The 27,808-nt window shown below is 39.9% G+C and overlaps 1 protein-coding gene across 1 annotated transcript in view; it reads left to right on the plus strand.

The window, feature by feature from the left end:
* Positions 1-27,808, plus strand: part of LOC125436996 (cytosolic carboxypeptidase 1-like) — a 79,609-nt gene continuing 51,801 nt past the window's right edge. Inside the window, exons 1-3 of the mRNA XM_048504370.1 lie at positions 1-162; positions 2,274-2,453; positions 3,459-3,619. Of these exons, the coding sequence (XP_048360327.1) occupies positions 1-162; positions 2,274-2,453; positions 3,459-3,619 (503 nt within the window). The remainder of the gene's footprint in view (positions 163-2,273; positions 2,454-3,458; positions 3,620-27,808) is intronic.

Raw genomic sequence — 27,808 nt, forward strand, 5'->3', positions numbered from 1 at the left:
ATGTTACAGCCAACAACTTGGAAACATGAACAAAACTCTTCATGGGATGGAAATGATGATCCTCTGGTAGATGCTTGGCCTGATGAAGACATCACGAGAAAGACTTGGAATTACACCAATAACAAAGAAAATGTGGGAAGCTGCGGCTCCATAATGTCACGGGTACATTATGTGACAGGAGAGAAGACTTCTGTTGCAAAAACAGTGGCCCTAAACCTTGACCCTGGAGGCCACCACCCACGAGAAAGACCAAACAAACCTTGGTAGATGGACAGCATTGCTTTGAAGAACATGCATTGCTGTCAACCTTACCCCCTGAAAATGCCCCAAACCCTAGCTATTTGGCAAAGAATAATGTCAGTGTTAAACTGAGGGGAATATAGACCAAGAACAAGGAAAGAAAATAAGAAAATATGGCATTGCTGTCTATTTTTTAATGATACAGTTTTAACAGAATACCCACTTTAATTCTTTTTAAAATGTGATATTACATCAGTGTTCAATAGTACATAAAAACATTTTTATTTGATAAAACAAAGTTCATTATTAGGAGGTGAAGTAAAATATAGCCACATGTAGAATTGAGCTTTGTGCTTTTTTACTAATTAAAGGGGTGAAAGGGATCATCTTGCTGTTTTATACCTGCTTGGTTCCCATATGGAAGATAGTGTTGAAGAAAGAGGGGTTGGCTCCTCCATGGGTGCCTAATTGACAATTCTGGTGGAGGTGGATCTTCTCTTTTTCCTCTCCCTGATATCTAATGTGGTTGAGATAGGCTTCATGGAATAAAGGTACACAAACCACTCCAGCTATACTGAGGAGGGACCACATGTAGAAATGGCTACTTCTGGCTTCTGTACACATTTATTGTGCGGAGGGTGCATAGGATTCAACTTTTATTTAAATGAATTGATACTTACAAGAAAATTGATACTTACTACAGCAAATAGATTATGGGTAGTTCTTTATAAACTGGCTCAAAATTAATAAAATAATAGGAATCTCTGGAATGACACTTTTTTATTTAACTAGAGAAAGCAATTTCTGTTGTTCTTGGGTATTTGTAGACAAAATAAGCAATTTTAATTGTGTTTTTTGCACTCCGGGTACTATTATTGAAATGTGTTTTTTTCTAAATTTGTATATTTCTGCATTTTAAAACATAAATGGGAAAATGTTCAAAAAAATTGGTCCCCAAGACAATTTAAATCTGTCATCAGATAATACACTCAGTGTGAAATACATTAATATACTCATGTGTAAAATTAGACCACCTGCATATAGAGTCGAGGGCACCTAATTTTACCACCACAAAACTGGGAAGCGTGTTGACTCATTATATAAGTCGAGGGAATTTGGGAAATGCAGCAGCTACTGGTAAATTTCAAAATTAAAAGTAGATACCAATAAAATTACATTAATTAAGGCATCAGTAGGTTAAATGTTTTTGAATATTTATTGCAAAGAAACACAGTAAACTAGCTCTGTAAGCCCTGATTCTCTCTTTAAATCCCACTTTCAGGGGGGTTGGTAGTGATTTAAAGAAGAGAATCTAGGAAAGAAATTGAGGAGTGCCATGTCAGGGGAGGAATGTTTATGTTAGAAGTACCAACATTTCAGAGTATCTTTAGGAGATCCTCCTGATGATACCACCTAGGTTTGGTGAAGTTTGGTTCAGGGGGTCCAAAGTTATGGACCCTCAAAAGGGTAGCCCCATCTACTATTAGCTTCCATTGGAAACAATGTGGGATGGGAGCACCCACTTTGGGGATCCATAACCCCCTGAACCAAACATCACCAAACCTGGCTGGTATCAGCAAGAGATTATCCTGAGGATACCACCCAGGTTTAGTGAAGTTTGGTTCAAGGGGTCCGAAGTTATGAACCCTCAAAAGGGTAGCCCCATCTACTATTAGCTCCCATTGGAACAATGGGGGATGGGGCACTTCCTTTGGGGGTCCATAACTTTGGACTCCCTGAACCAAACTTCACCAAACCTGGCTGGAATCATCAGGAGTGTCACCTGATGATACCCTGAAATTTTGGTGCTGCTAGCCTAAAAACTGCGCCCCCTGGCAGCCGACAAAATAAAAACCCTAAAATATTTTTTTAAAATACACCTCACTTGTGTATAAGTTGAGGGGGACTTTTTCAGCACAAAAAATGTGCTGAAAAATTCGACTTATATGTGAGTATATACAGTAGTTACTTTATGGTATGCTATATTTACTTTAATACTATTTTAGACCCCTTAAAACTTTTATTTCCTATAGACACTCCCTAAGATTTTGAGCCAGACAGCTCCAGCATTCTGCATGAGCAGCTGCAGTTTTGTGGTGGAAAAGTCTAAAGAATCTACTGCACGTGTTGTAGTCTGGAGAGAGATAGGTGTTCAGAGAAGTTATACCATGGAAAGTACATTGTGTGGATGTGACCAAGAGGAGAAATACAAGGTATGTCTTGTGTGGTGAAAAGGAATATAACTCTGTGTGTTCTTAATGTTTTTGAATGATATTTATGCATAATAGAGATGTGGCTGGCCCCATATGCAGATATTTAAATTTGTGAATCAAGGCCACACTGACTTAAAACAGATTTCCCTGAGGGAACATGGGGGGACAGCCCAGGTTTGCAGAAAAAAATTGGGAAATCACAAAAAAAAAAGAAATACATGGGGCGGGGGGGGGGGTTAAGTGCCCCCCAATAAAACAGTATGGACTCTGCATGAGCAGAAAACACACTTACCTGTTGCACCTATGGTGGCATCTGAAGCTTCTTTGGACCCATATAAGCTTCCTGAAACTGCAGATGCCACATCTTCTAAAGTAAGGCAGGGGAAAGAGAGAGGAGGCAGGGGAGGAGGTAGAAAGAGGGGAGAGGTGGGGAGAGGTTGAGTGGAGAAAGGATGGGACAAAAGGTGGGAATAGCCTGAGAAGCGCAAGAAGTAGAGAGGGTTAGGTTGATAGGGAATGGGGAAAGAAAAGAGTAAGAACTTTTGTTTAAGAGAGAGTGGTAAGGAGAGGAAGCGAAGAAAGTAAAGGGTGGAAAGCAATGCACCTTCCCCACTTGTATTACCTTCCTGTCTTAGTTGAATTTTCTTTAAGACTTTTATTGCAGTATATGTTGTCAGAAACAATTGAAAGACAGATAACAGGATTTTTCTCTTTTCTGTTGATTTAAGGTTTTAGTTTGTATACTTTTAACAGGGCCCACATACTGGAAATTAATATTTCAATGGGTTGGATCTACCCAGTGTCTTCCAAAGTGAAAGACAAGAATGGCCATTATGAAAATCATGGGGCCTGCATGCACAAAACCCATGTGAGACAAGGGTGTAATATGGAGGGGCACTGGGTAATATAGAATAAAACAAGCGGCAACCAACCCTATACTTGCACTATAAATCAAACACAATTGCTATAAACTAGCTGCTCAAAGTATACATTCTCTCTAATTAGGGTTTGCAAATTGGGACACATGAGCTTGAAGAGATGGGAGCTAAGTTCTGTTCTGGTTTACTGCGTTTGAAAAGATTGACATCACCGCTGGAATACAACCTTCCACCTAGCCTCTTTGACATTGAAAATGATTTGATTGAATCCAGTTGTAAAGTAACAAGGTAGTTCAAGTTAAATGTTTTTGATTTTAAACAGCTTGATAATTAAAATCACTGGCATAGTTACTTACCAATGAACATTTTACAGAAATGTACAAATAACAATACTAGTAAACACTATCATTTGGATCCAGAAAGAAGTGGATTGTGCCTACCACACAAGTGAAAGACTTCACTGTTATTGTGTACATGTAGATACCAGGGAACATAACAGGATTGCTGCATGCACAATTCTAAATCTACTCCAGAAATCTGTATCAGGTCTTGTATCTAAAATATCAAAACCATGTAATGTCAGGTTTTTGTGTAGTATGTATGCATTAATATTTCTTCAGTTGAAGTGTTTTTTAAATCTAAAATTGAAGACTGAGGACAAGAAAGTTTTTTTTCAGAGGAAATGTTTTTATTATTGTTCAGTTTTAAAAGATTAATTTGATACCACTTAGTGACAATCTACTGAAAATAGAATTGGTAGTAGCTAAATATTCCCTATCACTGAGAAGTCCAAGTAAGAATTCCCTCTTTGGTCAAGTTGGCAGAAGCTGGGCTTCTTACCCAGGAGGGGAGGCATTGCCTTCTGGGGCTTGGTACACTTGCATCAATTATTTCAATTTTTTTTGCTCTCCTAGTACCTTATTGTGATGAATTTGTCCTTTCTGTTCCCTTTTGACATTCTATGACCAGGATTATATGTGATCAGTAGTATCCCTGTCTGTATTACACTGCCCACACTTTAAATTTTGTATGGTGGTCTCATTTACTATACAAAGTGGTTGATTTTGGAAAACATGCAATATAGTCCTCAACAACCAATGAGGAATGTAAAGCTTTGGTAAAGAAAATTATTGTATTGAAAACTATGTTATTTTGATTCAGTTACAAAAATTCACTCTATTTATTTCTATTAGTATATATCCTGTCCTTCTGTGTTACCCATTGCACAAAAGTTGGCTAACAAATATAAAATTGTACTCTAAATACTTTGTAATATGGATATCCTAACTAAGCATTAGAAAATGAGAAGTGAGGGGACCAGATTGTCCTGTTGGGACAAGAATTCCTTCAGTCTGAGAATATCTGTGTCTTAATTACCTTTTCTTCAGTATGTGGGAAAACAGTTTGGGGTAGCCCACTTTGAGTAGACAAATAGCAGGAAGGAAATGGTTAAACACCTTTACCCTCTCCCCATCATTTCTCTGCTCAAATTGGCAGTTTCCCACAGTTTCTTTTCATTATAAGAAAAATAAACATTGGAAACTGTTTATGGTCTACCTCTGCAACATCTAGTTTGATCATCCATGACAGGATAAACAATCTACATATAAATGTATAATCACTCTAATGCTTCTTTAGTTCCATTTTAGTTAATTCCTTTTTAAATTTGGTTGTGTTGGGATTATTTTTCATGTTGGTGGGTGTGAGGAAATATTCAGCTTTATGTCAGTAGAGTTGGCTTAAAACCTTCTTAGCCAGCGGTATTCTCTGCTCTAGCCACTTACATTTTTCATTAATGGATAGAAGAATGAGCAGCGCTTCCCTTGAAGAGAGTAGGATTATAGTGCTGAGAAGCAATGATGAGCCAGATGTTGACTTGACAAATAATGCTTCCAGTGACTATGAGGCCTAATGTCTTCAAGAAGATGGACTTTCTGACTCTGAAACTACAAGGACACATTTGCCTTAAGACATCCTTGAAACACAAAGAAAAAATTAAGTATTGTGGCTTTTGGAAGATGGACAGGGTGGGTTCTATAACTTTGCAGTTTTGCTCAAGCAAATGAGATTCAATCAGTTCAGCTGAAAAACAATAAATGTTCTGGCTTTTAAATTAATTGGCAGCTGTTTTATTTTAAGAAACTAGTTTTCATCCTTTGCACTGATATTTCTTTACCTCTTGACTGACTGCTAAATATTGCCATGTGGATTTTTTGTCGTCTTTATCCTTCTAGTCCTCTTTTGAGTCACCCAACAAGTTGTGGTAATCCAAGAACATAGAAGCTAAACCTCATTCTTTGTGATACTATCTAAGTTGGTTACTAAACACATATATTCAGTTTTTTAAAGAAACATATTTGTTTGTGTGTTGACATTTTTGGTCTTAAACATTTGTAGTATTAAAGGAATTGGTAAATTTCACCCAGCTGAATTAAAGAAAATACATGTACTGGTTGGTATATATCTTGAGCCTCAAATGAAATGTAATGATGTGGTTTTACTATAGTCTTGATTGGAAAAAAACTGTGATGCAACCCTAAGCAAAGTTACATCCTTCTTCTGATATGAAGTCTATAAAATTATGCATGGGATAGAAAATGTTAACAGAGATAAATTTTTCTCTCTTTCTCACAATACTAAAACCAGGGGGCATACATTGAAAATGCTGGGGGGAAGAATTAGGACTAATAAAAGGAAACATTTCTTCACTCAACGCGTGATTGGTGTTTGGAATATGCTGCCACAGGAGGTGGTGATGGCCACTAACCTGGATAGCTTTAAAAGGGGCTTGGACAGATTTATGGAGAAGTCAATCTATGGCTACCAATCTTGATCCTCCTTGATCTCAGATTGCAAATGCCTTAGCAGACCAGGTGCTTGGGAGCAGCAGCAGCAGAAGGCCATTGCTTTCACATCCTGCATGTGAGCTCCCAAAGGTATCTGTTGGGCCACTGTGAGTAGCAGAGTGCTGGACTAGATGGACTCTGGTCTGATCCAGCAGTCTCTTTCTTATGTTCTTATGTTCTGAAATCTGCTGATGGCTATGGGCTTTAGAGCTTTGAGCTGCACTGAGAATTTCTCGATCAAAAAAAAAAGAAAAACTGAGAAACATTCTGCACACAAATAACTTGCAAGTTTAAAAGAGGATGTTTGGCTAGGACCTCTTCCCCCTAATAGTATATCTGTGTGGGAATTACTGTTTTTAATGAGGATGTAGTCAAGCATACAATCAAGCATCTACAGTATGTTTGCCAACTCTTCTGATATATTAGTTTTTATTCTCACACATATCTGTGAGAACCATGGTTTTATATATTTATAAAATGTAATCTAACATAAATACTAAAAATTTCCTCCTGCAGTAAATAGTATGAAAGCTGGTGTATATTATTGCTGAGCATAACTATAAACTTTACATTGTATGTATACTTAGTGACCTACCTGCTAATTTCGTTCTTTAATATGCATATAGTCAAATTGAATACTACGTGTTCTGGATATATTGCTGATACTGTTCTGTGTCAAGGAAGGATGGTGGTTGTGTGCCTGAATTGAAGCTATTTTATGTAAATTAAATAATATTGAAATTCACTTCTGCTGTGAGCCAGAGCAAGTGAAGTGTGCTTTCGTGACTAATTCTAGATATGTGGCACTAGCAGTGCAGTTCCTAAGCAGAGCTGCACCTTTTCTAAAATTACATGGAACAAGGTGTTAAGAAACTGTGCTTAGAATAGCCCTGTTATGTATGTATTAAGATACTCCAGATGCTCATACAGTCAATAACTCTTGCATAACTAAACTTCATCCAAATTTCACTTTTTTGTCCTCATCTTCCCACAGTGTTGCGTAATGATTTTTTTTGTGAATCAGAAGCAGATGTGAAATTTGTACAGAATAACCTGTGAAACTGAAGAGGAAATCTTTGTGTGTAGTCTTTCATGGATAAGTCCCACTTTCAGAATATCATCTCCCCCATCTTCTTTTATATTTTGAAGGGGCAGTAGAAGTGGGGTTCACTTGGATTTGTTTCATAAATAAAAGACTCTCCTTGTACTATAAGGTGAACAGCCAAATTCTGTAACTTGCTGAGGAAAACAAGTACCGTATATACTCGTGTATAAATCGACCTGCATATAAGTCGAGGCACCTAATTTTACCACAAAAAACTGGGAAGACTTATTGACTCACATATAAGTTGAGGGTGGGAAATGCAGCAGCTACTGGTAAATTTCAAAAATAAAAATAGATACCAATAAAATTACATTAATTGAGGCATCAGTAGGTTAAATGTTTTTGAATATTTATTTCAAAGAAACACAATAAACTAGCTCTGTAAGCCCTGTTTTTCCCTTTAAATCCACTCAGAAGGGAGGGGGTGATTTAAAGGGAGAATCTGGGGAAAATTTGAGGGTGCCTGTCAGGGGAGGAATGTATTAGCAGTACCAAGATTTCAGAGTATCTTTGGGAGACCCTCCTGATGATACCACCTAGATTTGGTGAAGTTTGGTTCAGGGGGTCCAAAGTTATGGACCCTCAAAAGGGTAGCCCCATCTACTATTAGCTCCCATTGGAAACAATGGGGGATGGGAGCACCCACTTTGGAGATCCATAACCCCCTGAACCAAACATCACCAAACCTGGCTGGTATCACCAAGAGATTATCCTGAGGATACCACCCAGGTTTGGTGAAGTTTGGTTCAAGGGGTCCAAAGTTATGGACCCTCAAAAGGGTAGCCCCATCTACTATTAGCTCCCATTGGATACAATGGGGGATGGGGCACTCCCTTTGGGGGTCCATAACTTTGGACCCCCTGAACCAAACTTCACCAAACCTGGCTGGTATCATCAGGAGTGTCACCTGATGATACCCTGAAATTTTGGTGCTGCTAGCCTAAAAACTGCGCCCTTTGGCGGCCGACAAAATAAAAACCCTAAAATATTTTTAAAAATACACCTGACTCGTGTATAATTTCGACTTATATGCAAGTATATATGGTACCATTGTTACTTGTTTTGTGTGTAGGAGGTTAAGAGGTCGTGTATCTAATCTGTGTATCTAATCTGGAGGAACCGGGTTTAATTCCCAGCTCTGCTGCCTGAGCTGTGGAGGCTTATCTGGGGAATTCAGATTAGCCTGTACACTCCCACACATGCCAGCTGGGTAACCTTGGGCTAGTCACAGCTTCTCGGAGCTCTCTCAGCCCCACCTACCTCACATGGTGTTTGTTGTGAGTGGGGAAGGGCAAGGAGATTGTAAGCCCTTTTGAGTCTCCTGCAGGAGAGAAGGGGGGGATATAAATCCAAACTCTTCTTCTTCTTTTTCCCTCCCCACAAAAACTAGATGTTTTTCACAGCATAAACTAAAATTAATAAAGGGATTTGGTGAACCACATTGTACATAATTATGGCAATGAATAAGTAGTGAATTGATTCAAAACCAATACAGGTTAAGCACTCCATAAACTACTTTGTTACTTATTCAGAAATGCGAGGTGCATTTCAGGTGCTTATTTGCCGTCTCGGCACATCTGGCCATCCTTAAACTCCAGAATATGTAGGACCTATTCCCGCAGTGGTAGTCACAAGCCTTTATTGGCATAAAATAAACATACAAAATCAGCATACAAAATTTGCCCATTATTGCTCACAATTATAGACACTGGTACTAAAATACTAAATACTAAAATATATACATGGTCCTTCTGTAACTATAGGACATTCCTTCAGCTAAGTTAACTCACTGTTCCCGCAGTGAGGGCATGTGGAATTTACACCTCCTGCATGGGGAGGGAGGGGGGCAGGTTGAGGCCTTTCTGAACTGAGCAAAGTACTCTCAGAAGCAGATGCAAGCATTCTCTAAACCTCAAGGTGTTAAAGGAGCAACCTGCAGTGTCCTATCTGCACTGAAGTTATGTCTTGGGCCTGAAGTTCAGACTTTGTATTATATTGTTTATACTTTTAAAACTCTCACCTGTGAAATGTGAGGGTTTAGAAAATGTTGGAATGAAGAGTTGTACCCTTCCCCCTTTTTCCACCTTCTGTAATCAACAATCTAATAGTTAATCAAGAAGACTATATGAAATAATTTCCTATTTATAAAAATGTTTGGATTCCTTTTAACCTAATTTTGATTTTATGAAGTGACTTTGATGCAAGCGTGATATAAAAATCACAATATTTCTGTATACTTCTTGAGTTGTGGTATTTTTTGTCTGCTTCTGAAGACTTTCTGAATTGAACAAACAGAAGATTATCAAGATGTAATACACTATTGCTCCTTCAATAGTAATATGCTTTAATCAGTGCTGGAATATTCTTCATATATGACCTCTCAGGCAAAGGTTGTCATTTGTGCCAACTTTTGGATGTAGGTTTAATGTAGAATATAATACAAATAGGTGAATAAAGTCAGCTCAGTTTGAATTGGGCTGTTGATGTGTTAAATACTTTTTACAACAGCCAGGTTTTTAAATAATTACTCATTGTAATGCTGTAATGATAAATTGTGGCAATATTAGTGTGCATGCCCTATAAATATAATTTATCAAGTAAATGTAATAAAGCAAATTATTAGAATCACCTGATTTCATTATGTGTCTTATTGGGCTAAGAAGCCTTTTACTTGGTAAAGTTCTGACAGGTTTTAAGTACAATTCATGCAAACTACAATAGGAAATTTATTTTGTTTGCTGTAAAAACCTTTCTGTAATTCTGTTAAACTTGTAGTATGATATGTTAAATTTTCAAACTCTGCCTGTATTAACATAAATATTAATTATACCATGACTCCTTTATACAGGAACTTTTGGTGACTGTCACAACCTTTTTGAAAGTCCAAGTATACAACATCTATCATCTATCCATCTATGCTTTACATTTATACCCCGCCAATCTCCTGAAGGACTCGAGGCAGCTTTACATGTAATATATAATAAAACACAATAAAAACAATTCAAATTTACAAAAACACAAGATGTAAAAATGAAAACCAGTTAAAACCAGTAATTTCAAGATGGCGTACAAATCCTAAATATGAGGGAGCAAGCGTGTGCGTCAGACCCCAGGCGAGGATCAAGAACCGATGTTAAACAGGGTTCCCGGCTGGCACAACAGAGAAGGCCCAGTGGAACAACTCCATCTAGCAACTCATCCTTACTCTATTCTCCTCTATTCATAAACTTTCCTCTTCTGTCATCCTCCTGTATTCATGAACTTTCATAAGGTTAGGATAGGCCAGGATTCCCTGTCAGGGATTGTCTCTCAATCCTCATGGCTCACAATGCTAGCCTTACATTTGTTTCTGGTGCCAAACATTTGTACACTCCTTACATGTCTGGAATATGACTTTTCTTGGGTTCCAGTCTGTTAGGACTCTTAGGCTACAAGAATGACTAGTCAGCATCCTCACACTGCCTGCCCATGTGGGTTTGTAGAAGCTATCCCACTCTGTCCAGAATGTATGGCTGCTCAATGCCACTTTACATACCACAACTCTCTCCAACAGAGGTCTGTTTTTCTTTGCCATGTTCCTGCATGTATTTCAGTAGGGACATTTAGAAAGTTTCCTGTTCTGTTATAAGACACTTCTGAGTGAATGTCAATATGGAATGCTAAACAACTGTTAGGAAGGCAATTCGCTATGGTCTCTTCCATTGAGAGCTTTACACTTGGCTCAATTCAGTGAGCTTCCTAATCTTGCAATGTAGCACTGCATTGAAGCCACAAAGATTAAAAAGTGTGTTGCACTTACCTGTAATTGTTTTTCAATGAGTGGTCTTCTGTGCAGACACACATCCCTCCCTCCTCCATGGTGAACTCTCTGGAATTTAAGTTTCTTGGAGTCTCCAGTGGCTGCATGGAGAGCAGTGAGGGAGTAGCGCCCTACCTTCTGGTCTTGTGCCATAACACTTTCTAAGTCTGTGGGTCTGTCCAAGCAGAAGCATGCAAAAAGGCTTCAAAGTTATATCTTCAAACATCTTGTTCCACCCCCACCCCCTCCAATTTAGCTTGATGATGACAATTTTATGGACAGCTTTCCACTTGATTTTTATCACTGTTCATTGCTAATTAACAGAGCTCACGTCTTACAAAAGATTCTGAACCCTATTCAGGTCAAATCCAGGGTTCCTCCTCTCATGTTGGTTCTACAACTTAATTATTTCAGGGCACAATCATTTAGCCTATTGTTACGGTGTTTTAAAAAAATCATAAGGATTTTTAAATGTAGTGCTTAGGCAAGGGAGACAGAAAGCAGCACATAGGTCCTTCAAAGAAACTGGGTATAAGCAAAAAGATTATCTTTCATTTTGGGGACAGATCTTCTAAAAGGTGACATGGAAGGTCATGTAGGGGACACCCACCGTTTGCTCCAATAAAAGAATTGGACATCTCTTAAAATTGTTCCATATCTAAGTGTTGTAGGGAAGAGGGAATTTTTTTCATCAGTAATAATGCAAACACTGTCTAATAGCTATTGCTGACAGTAGCAAAAGGAGACGATCACACCAGGACAGCTCTAAGGATACTTTCTCTGGTTCTATAAAGGTCAAGCGATGTCACTCTCTTTCTCACACACACATAATACACACAGGAAGATTAAATCTACTTTTTTGAAAAAAATATAGTTTCTAATTACAGTCAATTGACTAGAAGGGTTTGACTTTTTTTAGAATGGCATTGTAAAAGCACTAAGCTTGCTCCTCTTCTAGAATCATGCAGTGATTCATCTCCTGCCCTAGATGGCAGTCTTATGCTGTCCTTTTCTTCACATCAGCAAGATTTTGTTTTTATGAGACCAGCAAAATAAAACAGCTCTGATGAAATGGCGATTCCAATACTTAGATTACCTTCTACTAATACATTCTTAATAATTGTGCAGCTGAGGGAAGCCATGCTGCCATGCAGCTGTTTACAGATGTAATGGTACCTTTCAATATCAGATTTTTGTAGAGCTGTACAGAGCGGTGCTAAACTATATGCAATCAATCACGCATGTACTATGAACTTGAATACTATTGTAGGTAAGAGCTCCTCAGTAGCAATCAATCTTGCTTGTATACAATCAGAAATCTACACATCCAGCATCATACCATTCCAAAATGGAATCAAAGGTTTTCTTTATCTGTGACTTTGATGATCGACACGGATAACATTAGCTATGTACCTCATGGGTAAACTCGACCAATGACAAACACAATTACTAGAATTTACATATGGTCTAGAAGTACTTATTTACCTAAAATATATATCACAGTTCTTCAAGTTAAACTGAAGAAGCTTAGGAAAAACACAAATACAAACTATATATAGAGTAATCATGGAAATACAACAGAACAGCATCAGCCTCAGAGCCCCAAGATGTCTTCAATTTTCAACTGCATTTCTTATGAGAATGAAGCTGTTCTAAAGAATACTGTTATCAGCTCCATTTCCTCCACCAGCTAGAAGTCCATTGGAAATTGTGGAACCTTTCCGATATACAACCAGAGCCAATGGGGAACAAGCAGATCCTAAAGCAGAGAATACATGCACAGTATTCCCAATGCTTACAAGTAACCTGACAGTACAAATACATCCTGTGCAAAACTATTTTCATCCCAGCTGAATCTTCTGTTGTGTCTTTTCCTAAATTTAAAACTGCGACTGTTTCTGCACACCACATCTCCTCCTCTCCCTCTGAATGCACTATCAGTGTATTGTTCGAAAAATCTTCTAATCATCATTAGCACCCACTGAGAAAATATTAGCCATCCTCTCCAGTCATTAGCAAGCAATCTGCATAACAAAGAATGGTCTGTCTAGATTCTCCATTACACCCGTCCCCCTCATGAAAATACTTCAAATTCAGGATGTTTTCTGTAAAAATTATATTTTATGCTTTATGTTGTTCTCACTACCCATGGATCAAATTCTATTCCTTTGGGGTTTTTTGTAAAGACCAAGCATTTTTAATAGATTATTTTTAAGGTTTGTACTTTGCACTAAAGGTTTTCCTGTCATTGCACTTCAACAGTGCACTGCTAATTTAGCCATCATAGGGTGAGAGTGACACTATGCAGCACCTCCAAAGGGATGGTCTAAAGTGGTCACCAATGACAATTCCCCAACATCACATTTTATATCACTGCTGGAATTACCAAGAGGCCAAACCATAGGAAACATTTTTGCGTGCCAGATGATTCAAGGAGAATCATTTTGCTATCCCCTGGATATATTTTCAATATTTTTGAAAACTGCAACATAATAAATTTTCCCCCCTTTTGACCACATGTATGCATCCTCAGACACCCCAAACATGCAAGTTTATAGCCAATTCCATCCAGCAATATTCCTTACCAGTATGTTCACACCTATTGTTAGTATTAAATGGAAAGAACCTGATAAATCTCTTGGACAGTTTTGCACAATTTATTTCCTATTCCTAATTGTAGTAATTCAAGCTGGAAAAGTGGTCGTAATTTAACTTTTAAAAATCAATATATTGCTCATGATTTTAAAAACACAAAACACAACCTCGTGAGTATTTTATCTTGCCTTTCCAGATAGAAAGACATACACACAAAAAAGTCCTTGCCAGCTGAGAATTCACGTTTTCAGCTAGTTGCAATGCGTGCCATTCCATCTTTGATCCACTTGCTACTTGGGGAGGTTCACACAGGACAGGAAATCAACCACACAGCCAATCAGCTGTTTGAAAAGAAAGCTACATGTAGTCCCTCTTGTACCCTCTTCCCACCCCACAGCTGTTCAATGCCAATTTAGAGGCAGGACTGTGGAGGTAGAGTTTTGGTCACTTTGCATGATATGAAATAGATATGATAGATAGATATGGAATAATTTCATTTTTCCTTTCCTCACTGACTCTCTGTGAAAGAGAGGTAATGGTCTCAGGGGCAACAAAAGATAAATTAATTTGGGGATTCAAATCTCTCTCGTACATCCTTTAATTTAATTATCTTTAGTGCATGTTTCTTAAGCCCACCATCCATTTTCTTATGAGAAAAAAATGGGACAAATTTAGGCAGGGTGAAGCAGAAAATTTTGGGATGATATTAAAGAGACGCAGACTTGAGTATTTAATATATTGACTAATTCACCTCTCTGCAAGGGGCATTTGGCATTTGTCTTGAGCATTGGAATGTCTTTGTGCATCACAAAATGTATTATAAAATGAGTATAAGCTTTTTGCATAACTCAGTAACTCAACTGTCTTTTTAAAACAAAGGAGTTTTGTAGACATTAATGAAAGAGGACATATCTTATCACAGTTGAAAAATATAGAACAATTGCCAAGTTTAGTCTGGTGTTTTTTAAACAATCCGTTGACTTTATGCAATACAGATGTTAGCCTGCTTTCTTGACATTTGCATACAATGTTCTATTGACTGATAAATTGAACCAGTTCACAGCCCAAGTGGTTGCCTGGGATGCCAAGTTGGCAGGGAGCATTATCTCTTAGATGCAACTGGCAGGTGCAGCTGGCAGGTCTTGCGCCAGGGGTCACCTCCTAGACTGGGATCAAGGCAAGCTGCAATGTACATAGAAGGAACAATGTACTCCCTCCTCCTTTGGGCCTCCAGTGGGCACAGAGAGTTTCTCCAGCTTTCTAGAACAGCACAAGTAGGGATGCAGCATACCCTCACCATTTATGCTTCTGGAGCCTGTTGGAGGTGCTTGGGGGAAGGGGAATGTTCACCAAATATGGACCAAAAAATCACGTGATGCACGTGTGCTGCACAGTGGCTTGTGTATATTACACATATTTTTTCCAGTGTATAAACATACATAAAATTGCTATTACCAAATCTTTACTCTCATTACAAATATCTCCGATGGGAGAACTTCAGTAACACCGATGCAGTCAAACAACCTCCTTCAATGTTATCAAGCGCCAGTTCACCCTCAATAAAGGCTTATCACCTTATCTGTTGTCTCTTGTCATAGATGTTATATACTTAGATGTTATACTTAGATGGGTAGCAATGCAGGTAGCTTAATGGCCCTATGGGGAGCAGCCTCTGCACAAGCTGTGCCTCCCACTGTTTTGGGACATCAAAAAAGAGGTCAGTCAGCCCTAAGCTAACAGGTATCAAATTGCCCTAGCTAAATTATAACAGTGCAACCTGAAGAAAACTTCCCTGGGTGTAAACCCCATAAACCTGGATAGTCCAAGCCAAGCTGACCTTGAAAGTTAAGCAGGGTCAGCCCTGGTCAGCATTTGGATGAGAGATCATCAAGAAATACCAGGGTTGTAACCCAGAGGCAGGCAATGGCAAACCACCTTGTAACATCTCTTGAACACCCTAGGGGGTCAACATAAGGCTCCTGTGACTTGATGTCCAAAAAACAACAATAACCCCATACAATAAAAGTGGATTTATGTTTGAGCAGACCACTTAGGATTGCTGCCAAAATCATGACAAATTAAGGGTAACAGGAGTGAGCTTTAGCTGACTTTATTCTGGTCTCTTTTCTATGCTGTAAAATTCTCCTTGAAAAGTTTGACAGAGTCTTGTAATCTGGAAAGAGGACATTCAGTTCTTATATGTGGTTGAGAGAAGAACAGTCATCTTTCCTGCAGCAAATTCGAATACATATGAGCCCAGATGTCAGTGATTATCATCCCCACAATGTGTTTTGCTACTTGGACAGTATCGGAAGCAACCATTGAGCAAAGCACAGTTTTATGTAGTGTTTCATGTATAAAAACTGTTACATGGCAAATGAAAAAAGACTTCGAATAAAAAAATATTTTAAAGGGGAAAAGGGGGGGGGACCGAAACATGGCAGCCTTCAGCTGTGTCCTAGTTGCTGTAGTTTCTATGGTTACCTGAGATGCATTGCTGTCTGCTGCTAGTTTAAATGGATGGGCTTAAATGACTGCCACTAATGTTCCAGTGACTGAGTTGAGAAAACCAAAAGAGGGAACTGTACAGAAGTGGTTTAGCGTCATAGTAACAGATTTTTTAAAAAAACAAGAGAAAAAAACAAGTTATATTATTGCAACTGCTTCCCTTGTTCTATGTGTTGCCAGACTGCAGGCTACAGTAAAAGAGCCATTGGCTTGTTAGTGTGCTTTGCTTTGTGATTTACAAAAAGTAAATCACCCATTTAAAATCCCCTCAACCACTTCCCAATGGTTAATTTTTTTTATAGTTATTCTCTCAGTTGGGCTATTTGTTCAAGTTCTGTATTTTGAAAAAAACCCCACAGAGCTATTACATCTATCCATGTAGCAAAACGTGTCAAAATAAAAACAGAGTTACAGGGAAAACTCTAGGTATGGCACAATCGTGGTACTGGGCACGAACTAGCACCACTATCTTGGAAAAAAACCCACATTTTAGGCTTTGCAAGAGGAGAATTGTTAGGTCTCGCATCCTTAAGTCAATAAACTGAAGTATTGATCAGTAGCATTTATTGGATAGGCATCAAAGCACCACACTTGGCAAAGTCAGTTCTGACGAAGCTGGCATTCACAGTTCCCCTTATCGCCCATAGAGAGCCCCCCTCCTGTTTTCCCAAGAACTTGTTCCGCCTGCCAGTCTTTGGAGCTAAGGCGCCCCAAGGTCAGCAGCTAATAGAAAGAGAGAGCCACCTGTTTACCTGCCAGTGATGTATCTACAGAAAATGGAGCCCAGGGCAAGAACTGATTTTGCCCCCCTCACAAACATCCAGCACCCATCTTTTTAATAACTGCATAAAGACATCCCCATCCACAGAAAGTCACTGCTGGCCCCCTCTACCTTTCCTGCTCTCCTCCCGTGGGTGAAGTGTGGCAGAAGCAGCAGGCCAGGGCAGGCCTGCTTGCTTCCTGCTGCCCACAAGGTACAGGAGAAGCTGCTTCTCTGTGGCAGGAACTGAGGGAGCCTGAGGAGCAGTACTGACATCAGCAAGTGGGAGGGAGGGAGGCAGTGCTGCTGCTGTTGCTTTTGCGGTCACCTCCATCACTCCAGGCCAAGGAAGCAACCGCTGGCCAGATCCAGCCTTGTCCCAGGTACGCCTCATGCCCCGCCCAGCTTTCAAGGGAGGAAGAGTGAGAAGCCTGTTCCGCCCACCAGCTTTGCTGCTGCTGTCCTCTCTGCACCCTTTTGGAGGGGGCTGCTGCCACTGCCACCTCTTCCCGAGGCTCCCTGCCCCAAGATGTGACCATGCAGGTCAGTGTATGGACCCAGGAGGAAGGAGGAGGGATGTGGGGACGATTTTCCGCCCTCCACATGACTAAATGGCCTCTGCCTAGGGACATTTGATCCCATATGTCCCCCTGGGCGGTACACCAATTCTTCTTGCCCTATGAAATAACGGATGTAACATAGTTTCCATGGGACAGAGGAAAGCCTAGTTGTCTATAAAGCATGTGAAACCACAAAGTAAAGATCAAGGAAAGAATGCACAGATGGCAGTGGATCCATATAGCAGGCTGGTTACATATATATTTCTAGCAGGAGCAATTTGTTATTTTAAGCAGTTGCATAGTTCCAGGAATGTATCTCAATGATTTGGATAGCATCCCACTGACAAGAATCCTATTTCCTTCAAGGGGAAAACCCATAACTTCTTCAAATTGGCCTCTCGAGCTGCTTTTCAAAAGGTGAAGAGGACCAGGAAGAGAGGAAGATCCATGTAGGAGCTCAGCTCTGTTGACAGTTCTTTGGAGAGGTTTGGGATCCTTTACAGATTAGAAGCATGTTGACATAGATAGATGAATAGATAGCATGCTGCAGACAAAGATCATCCTCTCTTCCTGAGGTCTTCTTCCTGAAATATGACAAATCTGCTGAGAACATCTCAAATGATTTTAGAAAGGGGGCATTAAATGTGCATTTTCGGTATTTTTCCAATATAAAGAGTTAATTTTAAAGTCATTGCACTAGATTCCCCATAAACCTAATCAAACCTAATCATTTCTAATCACATAAAACAGAATGTTATGGCATGTTTCTCTTTCCTTCTATTACTCACCCAGGACAAAGGATGTCCCAGACAAAAGCAATTCATATCACCATTCAACCAATCCTGGACATCTGGCAGCATTAGCAGCCAACAAGAATCAGAGAACGAACATTGTTCCCCTAAAAGTATGTATATGTAGCAAAATCACTGACTTCCCAAAGTTTCTTTGTTTTACTGCCCTCCGCTCCTACCAATTAATCTTGGTCTCTACCAAATTCAGAGTATAGTGTTTGACTCCTCTCCTCCACAAGCTTAGAGGATAGTCTTGTTGGTCTGCAGTAGACAAGTTCCACTAGGTGGCCATATTCTGCTAGCTGCAAAAAACTTGTGATTGTGTCCATTTGATTCACATTTCAGCTCTGTGGGAACATACACACAAATGCCAGATTTCCCAGCTTTCTAACTGGCCCCTGTAAATGTACATCAACAACGGTTTAATATAACAGGTTTATCTCTCTGACACAAGAGACTTCACTGGCTTGTTTCTATGCATCAAGGCAGAAGAGCCAGTCAAGTTTCTTTCAGACCAACGGAAAATCCCTTCTATTCCCAAGCTGAACCACACTGTGGAGGATTAGCCAAATATTAATGCCCCTATCCAGTGGTGGGATTCAAATAATTTAACAACCAGTTCTGGTTGGGGGATTCAAGTAATTTAGCAACTGGCTGTTTACAAGCACTATTTTAACAACCGGTTCTGCTGAAGTGGTGTGAACTTGCTGAATCCCACCACTGCCCCTATCCCTGCTTTCTGAAGGCTCCATTCATTCTTCTTTCTGGATACTGAGCTCCTCAGGTCCACAGATGGAGAAAGAATCCCAAGTACACTACATAGGCTTCTGAATTAGGATGGGGGAAGGCACTTTTTTTTTTTACTTTTCAGTTGGAATGAGGCCCTGAGACAGGGACATCTGAATCCAAATGCCAGGTGTGATACTCTCTGGACTGAATTCACTTGAAGAATCTTCCCATTTTATGTCTCCTGTGCCATGCTCAACAGTAGAGACTATGGGCTGGCAGAAACTTTTGGAAAGGTGAATAGAGTGTTAGAAAAACTGGTCTCCAGATATTAGTTTCCCTGGAAAAAATGTCTGTCCTGAAGGGTAGATTTTTTGGCATTATGCCTTGATGAAGTTCCTCCCCTCAACATACCTCCAGGCTCCATCTCCAAATCGTCAAAATTTTCCTAGTCAAGATTAGTGCAGTTACTTAGCAAGGGCCAAAAAAACTGTTTGTGGGGGAGATGTCATTGCAAGCCACAAAATGTTCTTCAGTGTTAGAAAGCCCCCACAGTGGGCCATGATTTGCATCAGGGACTGAGAGGGTTAACTCTTCAATCACACTGTTTGTCTTGTAAAAATCACCCTGAGACATGATAGCCACAGTAGTGGGATGGGGTGGGAGCCCAAGTCCAATACAGATAACTAGTTTCCTTTCATGTGGTGGGGGGGGGGCACCCTTCCATGAGAAACAGCTAACTCCCCCCTTCAAACCTCATGGCTATTTGTAATTTTTTAAAATCAAGAAGTTGATAATGTCCCACCTACCATGTAGTTTGACCTTGGCTTCTCTTTATTCAATTTACATGTTTTCTGTTTAAAAATAAAATAGTGAATGAAAACACCCTAAATTACTCTCTCTCCAATATCCTCATAATCTCCACCCTTTATCAGGAAAACTGTGCCCATGCATGTGGGCGCAAAAATTGTACACACTAGCTTGGGAGTTCATATTTCACATATTTGTTTTGGTCTTTCTTTGTTGGACCCATGCACGTAGGTAAGGGGGGGTTCTCGGGTTTAAACCCCCCCATTCATGTCCGAAGCTCCGCCCACCCGTTTGTGGGTTTTTAAAACATTTTAGTGCTTTTTCGGTTTTTGGCCTGCAGAGCATTGTTTGGGTTAGCAGCACCAAACTTTCAGGGATTGTTTGGGGGACTCTCCTGATGATACTACCCGGGTTTGGACTCCCAAAGGGGGTGCCCCATCCTCCATTGTTTCCAATTGGATCTACAATAGAAGATAGGGGCTACACCTTCCCGAGGGGTCCTGAACCAAGCACTTCTTCACAAAACCTGGGATGTATTATCAGGAGGAGTCTCTTACTGATTACACCATCCAGAGAATTTTTGTAAAGTTTGGTCCAGGGAGTCCAAAGCTATGGACTCCCAAAGGGAGTGTCACCCCATCCTCCATTGTTTTTTTTTCAATGGGGAGCTAAATAGAAGATGGGGGCTACACCTTTTGAGGTTCCATAACTTTGGACCCCCTGAACCCAAACTTCTCACACCAAACCTGGGTGGTATCATTAGGGGAGACTCCCTAAAGATACCCCCTGAAAGTTTTGGTGCTTCTAGCTTAGCACAATTGCACCTCTGACAGCAGGCACCCCCCAAAGGCTTCCCCAGATTCTCGCTCTTTTAAATCCACCCTCTTCGGCATGGATTTAAAGGGAGAATCTGAGGTCCTCAGTTTAGAAGAAGAAGAGAAGTTTGGATTTATATCCTCCCTTTCTCTCCTGTAAGAGACTCAAAGGGGCTTACCATCTCCTTTCCCTTGCTCCCTCACAACAAACATCCTGTGAGGTGGGTGGGGCTGAGAGAGCTCCGAAAAACTGTGACTAGCCCAAGGTCACCCAGTGCACTGGAGTGCACAGGCTAATCTGAATTCCCCAGATAAGTCTTCACAGTTCAAGTGGCAGAGCAGGGAAACCCGGTTCCTCCAGATTAGAATGCACCTGCTCTTAACCACTACTCCACATTGAAAGTGATGCTGTTTCAGGGTGGGGGATAATCCACCCCAAAACAGCATCACTTTCAATGTTGTTTAACTGGGGTCCCCAGATTCTCCCTTTAAGGTGGATTTAAAAGGAGAATTTGGGCTCTCTAGTTTAAACACCATTGAAAGTGATGCTGTTTGGGGGTGGATTCCAGCATCACAGCAGCTGCCCGGGGGGGGGGGGGGGGAAAACTCAGATTTTGCACCAGGCTCCATTTTCCCTCTATGCCTCTGCCCAGAGGGGAGGGGCAGGGGAGGGCAGGGGAGTCTGCTATCCCTGACCCCGGAGAGCTGCTTTTATAAGCGCTAGGCCAGGGGCGGGGCTTGGGGAGGCGAGGCCATGCCCTAGGGGCGGGTGGGGTGTGGCCCCCCAACCCCCCCCATAAAAAATCTATGCCTACATCCCTGGTTGGACCAGACTCTTCTCTGAATAAAGAAGAGCTTCTCCTTGGCTTGTAATGACATACTAGTGTAGGGCTGCCTTTATACACTGCACTCAATGCAGATGGCTTTTCATAATCCTCTGAGGCATTCTTCTGGCTACTTTGACATGCAGCACAAACATTGCATTCCTCCCACCAAAATATACAACCCCCCCCCCCACAATTGTCCATTTCTAGATCTTAACTCTTCGTTACATGTTACATGTGAATGCCTATAAGAAAGCCTTTTGATCTGAAAATAAAAGTAGGGCTTGGATGGAATGAAGCAATGGTCAGGGCAATTGAGAGGAGAACTATGGGGGAGAGGTGTTTACCTCTTTGCTGCATCCCACTTATGTCTTTTCCCTTAATGGATTAATGAGTGTCCAAGGGCGAATACACATTTGGAACTTTGTAGGGTGGGACGAGTGTGTACGTTCATGTGTGAAGAGGAAAAGCCTTGTTTATTTAGCAACTACAAGAAGTTGGTTGACCAGGAAGCCTACTTGCAGAGAACCCAGTCTTGACTGGCTGACAATGTCCATAAGGTGCAAGAGCAACTGGAGGACTTGGGCTTTACCTATCTTGCAGCCTGCTGGAATAATACTCTTATTTTGTAAAAATATTCCTATGAGCAATGGAAAGCAGCTGATAGAAGACAGGTTTGAAGAAATACATCACTGGATATCAGGATGCCAGCTCTGGGTGGGGAAATACTGGAGATTTTGGGGGTGGAACCTGAGGAGGGTGAGGTTTGGGAGAGTAAGGTCTTCAATTCACTTTCCCCCCCTTTATGATTTAATTGAGGAGCCTTGATTTTTATCAGGACTTTCTACTCCCTTTCCTCTCTCAGAATCTGTTATAGAGGTGTCTCTTTGTGAAGAGATTGCATGCTGGGAGAAATTTTCAGGAGTGAACATTCTATCAGCAGCAATTAGGGCAGTTAAGCTCAGCCTTCACACTGAGGGGATGGAAAAAAGCTCTCTCCACATACGTGCATGTAGTTATAGTTTACCGTTCTGCTTGGACTTGAAATCTGAAACAAATGAACTGTAACTACATACAAAAAGAGTTACTCAGTTTAGTGTGTATGGTAACAAATTCAAGCTTCAGATACATTATTTTGCACCATAGCTAACCATTTGTTGGCCATTAATTTATAGTCAGCTGTGACCTTAGATAGAATTGATTTTATATCAGCTGGCTATATGTTGTATTTATAAATGCTGTTTAAATCGTTGAGGAATATTTACCTCTCAATAAATGAAATATTTTTTTAATTGGCTCTGAGTGCTTTGTGTCAACCAAATCAGAATCTACGCAATAGCAGAGAATTCCTCTTGCTCTACACTCTTCATTTTGATTGGGGATATATTAGTGTGGATATAATTAGAACGCTAAAATGCTAATACTTCTGATGTATATATTTTAATCTTAAATTAATTTTAATAATTACATACCTCAGATATGTGTAGGTGTATAGGGGAGGGAACTATTTGAAGGTTCAGAATTTTACTGCCCCATTGGATTTGTTTTATTTGCTCTTACTATAATACCTATAAAGTTTTAATAGTAGAAGTTAGCATAATCAAGACAGAGGCTCTTGTAAACTGGCACATACATCAATTCATAAAATCGAATGCTCTCACAACTGCTTTCTTATCAGTAGAATTTCACCTTCCATATTTATCCTCAAATACATTAATCCTGCTCCTTTATGCAAATGATGCCATTCTTATGCCACATACCCAGACTGATCTGAGAAAGCTAATCCGTTTCTCAAAATACTGTAAATCTGAGAAACTTCAGATTAACTACTCTAAATCAAAGTCTTCTCTATGGTCTTCTCTAAAACTAAGAAAATCATTTCTGTGACCTGGAGAATTGATGGCATTCAATTAGAACAAATTCCTAAATTTCCATATGGGTGTGGTCTTGGACCACACCTTAATTGGCAATCCTATTTCAAATTCATAACAAACAAAATCAGACCTTCAATGGAAGCAAGTGATTTTTTTCCTCTGTTCTAAAGGAGGAAAATACATTCCAGGCAGGGGCGGAGCGAGGGAGAATTGCGCCTGGGGCATCTGTGTGCCTTGTACCCCTGCCAAGCCCCCGTCCACCCCAGAATGCCCCCGGAATGCTCTGGAACACCCAGGCCATGCCCCCACACTGCCGTGCACCTGGGGCATCGTGCCCCCCTGCCCTGTTGACGCTATGCCACTGATTCCAGGTGAACTGCAGGTATTCAATATGAAAATAATTCAACAGCTCCTTTATGGAGCCTCAATATGGATTTTTTATATTAGTGAGAATTTAGACCGGCCTCTTTGTCAGTGTTTGTGATGAATTCCAGGAGCCCCAAGATGTGATGCCGGGGTATCTCTAAGGTTAGAACTGGGCCAAGGATCTATTGAAACTAAAGCATTTTTGCAAGTATTCAAACAGAAGCTAAAGGTCATTTTTTCAACAAAGAAGGATGTCCTGCTGTATGTACTTAATAAAGATCAGTTCTATTCCCACTGAAAGCAAGGAATGGATAAGAAATTGCTCCGCCTTGGCCCCTAACAAAGGGATGATTGCTAGCAGCTTGGAAGAAGCAAAATCTCTATTAACTGTTTAAAAAAGCTTGTTATAAAAGAACTAGATTATTTTGGCTCCAATTACATGAGCTCAAAGGGAGTTTGCTCCATCCAATTCTTTGACATTCTCCTACCTTTAAATATTCCAGCTATACATTAGAAAACCCTAACAGGTACTCTCCGGTATTGTAAAAGCACATTCATGCTTGGACAGTTTCAATGCTGCACCTTTGGCAGTTCTATCATAATCTATCCTATTCAGATAGGCTCTGGTCAATGTGGGATTTTTGAAATGTACTCATTATAATTCTTATTGTGATTTATGGATTGCCCCTATTTTTAACTAATCTACCTTCTATTATAATAAAAGTTATAATATGGTCCCCTACTTGTTGGTGGATACAGACCCAAAGAATCATACACAGTGATTATTTTTCCACTATATTTTCCTTAAAGAAATAAAAATCTCCCTATTTACTGCTCAAAATTTTTAGATCAAAGGAATCTGAAAGAAGGAAAGGAACACTGCAAAATTCCATTCCCATGTGGGAATTCTCTAAACTGTTATTCCCCTATGGTCAAAAATCTACCAATATCATCCAGGACCCCATACTTCCCAAATTATCTCACTGTGATTTCTACCTATAAAGGGGTACTCCAAGTCCAACCCCTCCAATTTTGTAGCAGAATAATGTACTTTCAATGCACTTTGCAGCTGGATTTTACTGTTCATAATAGCAAAATCCACTTGCAAAACCAATTGTGAAAGTGGATTAAAAGTACATTATTCTGCCTGTGCGGAAGGGCCATGGACAGGTAGGTTTATGTAATGGTTTTGCATGTGTTTATTGTACTGCTCCCTTTGCTATTCTTAAAAGGTAAAAATACTCCCTGTACAACCACAGGGTCATTATTGATCCTTGAGGTGACATCACATAGCTTCATTTACTAGATAAACTATGTTTATGGGGTGGTTTGCCATTGCCTTCTCCAGTCATCTACACTTTACTCCCAGCAAGTTTGGTACTCATTTTACTGTCTTCAGAAGGATGGAAGGCTGAGTCAACCTTGAACCAACTACCTGAAACCATCAGGATCCATCAGGATCAAACACAAGTTGCAAGCAAAGCTTTGACTGCATTACAGCAGCGTACAACTCTGCACTTTTGCATTCCATTGAGATCTATCTTCTTCCTCCCTCAGCTTTTGGTGTGCTGCTCTGAACTGTGATCCTGGTATACATAGGTGGAAGATCCCAAAGTTGTCCTGGTGATGTGTGCTGTGTCTTGCATGTGTAATGAAGGTGTTGCATGTCCCTATTTGGGTAACCTCTGGAGCTAACACTTTCTAACATTTGTCCCACACCCCGACTTGCCAACCAGTGGACCTCCTGAAATGCCAAATCATGCAAAACACAAATCCCTGATTCCCCATAACCCTTTAACCCTGTTCTTTTCTGTCGCAAACTTAATAGCCTCCATTTGTCATCTTTCAAAACCCTTCCCTGGCTCTGCTGGATCACACTTGTGCTCCATCAAATCTAGTACCGCATTTTATACAATATTTAATCAGTTGTCCTGGAGGGTGAAAATGGGAGCCTTGTGGGTGATGTTACATCCAATTTTTCTTTAAATCATTAATGGCCAGCTCTACAGCCAGTTTTGTTAGATAATGCTACTTGACTTGGTGTACTAAAAGTGCTTGTTAATATGTGCAATCATTTCATTGTAATGACACCCAGAATGGTTTTAATCCATTCCTAAATTAAGATCAGCTCCCAGGCATTATTATGCGCAGTCAGTTTCATATTTTAAAATATAGGGCTTTAGGGGAATAACAGTGTATTTTAATATAAAGTGAGGATGAAAATAAATACAAGCTTGAACACTATGAACCCTTGAACACTTTGCTTTCAAAGAAAACAAAAGAAATAGTTCACGCTAATTGCTGTGAGCAGCCATGTATACATCTCACAGCTGGATCTCCTTGCTGCTTGCTTTGTAAAAAAGTAATTTTTTTTACTAACTAACATTAACTAGGGCAGTTACAGTGCTGTAAATGTGTTGCTTTAAGAAACCTTTAAACAATTTAATAGTGCTTTTAATGCTACTGTTTTTTTTAAAGTATATATTATTTGCCATGCTGTTAAAACTCAATTTTCTGTCCAGTGTTGGAGCTTTACAACTTGCAGGGGTATTTCTCTCTCCCATTCATTGGCTAAGGCTGCCTACTGAGTGGTTAAAGGAGAGGGCAATCCCTAAGCATATTACTTAGAAATAAGTCCCAACTTATTCAACAAGGTTAACTCCCAGGAAAAGGTATCCTTTGGATTAGCACTTCCAGGTTAGCAAAATCCTTATGTTTTTTTTGTTCTGAAATACATTTCCATGTTTGTTTTTTAAAAATCTGTACAAAACCAGTGATAAGAGAGATTATCATGTTGAATTGTGCTAACTTATGATTTTTAAACCACGAATTACAGATCTTTGCTAGTTTAGCTTGTTTGCCATTGATACAGTTTAAAAGAGCAATGTAGAGGTATGAATTCATTGTTATTGACAGTCAATATGAAAAAATACCAACTGCAGTTTCTTACAGAAGCTGAAATCACAGCATTGGAAAGTCCACCAGGTTTTTATCCCTCCTGATTCTTGCATAGGGTTGCCATCCTGCAGTATTTATTACCATGTCATATTGGCACAGGTGTAAAAATTTCTGCAGCATATACGATGGGTCCCATAAGATTAGGACAGAAGTGTTTTGTACTGAGAAAGTAACTGTCGCTGACTGGACAACCCATGTGATGTGAAAACATGTTAGGGCAAGCTAAAGTATCTCAAAAGGATTGTTTGGGTTTTGGGAAGAAGATGTGACTATAGGAATGCTAAAGAGAATATGTATGACAGTAAATACAGTATGTGTTTGCCACTTGAAAGAAAAGACATTTTAGCCATATGTGTCATCAAGAAAACAGCAGCATTGTCACATCACGAATTACAATTATACACAGTAATAAAGAAAATAACCTTTTTGGGATTTATAACTTTTTAAAAAGGAGATTGCCTTCTTATTCAAAATTAATTTCCTTTTGCGTAAGTTGATGCAATACACAAAATGATTGTTGAGTAGGAAAGTAGATAGAAATCATGTTAACTCACAATAAATTACAGGTGAGGCCAAAATAATATGCATACATTATATCAAAGCCACTTTTATAATACTTCTGTTTTAAAGGTAGAAAAGGTACAGACTTAAAAAAAGAGGCTGTTCTTCCATGTCCCACATAGACCTGAAAACGTGGAGGATAATGGAGGTTTCCAATTAAATGTGCAGATGATACCAAATTGGGAGGAGAAGAAGCAAACACACCAGAAGAGATAGATAGGAATTCAATGAGATCTGAATGCACTTGGAAAGAGTGGAGGCAGAGATGTAGAACAAGACCCCACAGAATTCAAGCAAAAAAGAGGGATAAGAAAATCGCAAGAGAGTTCTGCACTCTTTTAGAGTAGAAAACAAAGGGAAATTAAAGAAGCATGCATGTAGCCAGGATGGGATACACTTTTGGGTAGCAGTGTAGTAGTGAACAATGTCTTGGGGGTACAGGGGGGTGTTACCAAAGCTAAATACAAGTGGCCAGAATGATGGTGAACTACTTGCTTAGCCCTGACCCCAACATCTCTTTCCTAACCAATCACTGCCAGTTCAGACCCTCATACATGGAAAGGTAAATTCCCCCTGTAT

The sequence above is a fragment of the Sphaerodactylus townsendi genome, linkage group LG07 (assembly GCF_021028975.2).
Source record: "Sphaerodactylus townsendi isolate TG3544 linkage group LG07, MPM_Stown_v2.3, whole genome shotgun sequence".
Lineage (NCBI taxonomy): Eukaryota > Metazoa > Chordata > Lepidosauria > Squamata > Sphaerodactylidae > Sphaerodactylus > Sphaerodactylus townsendi.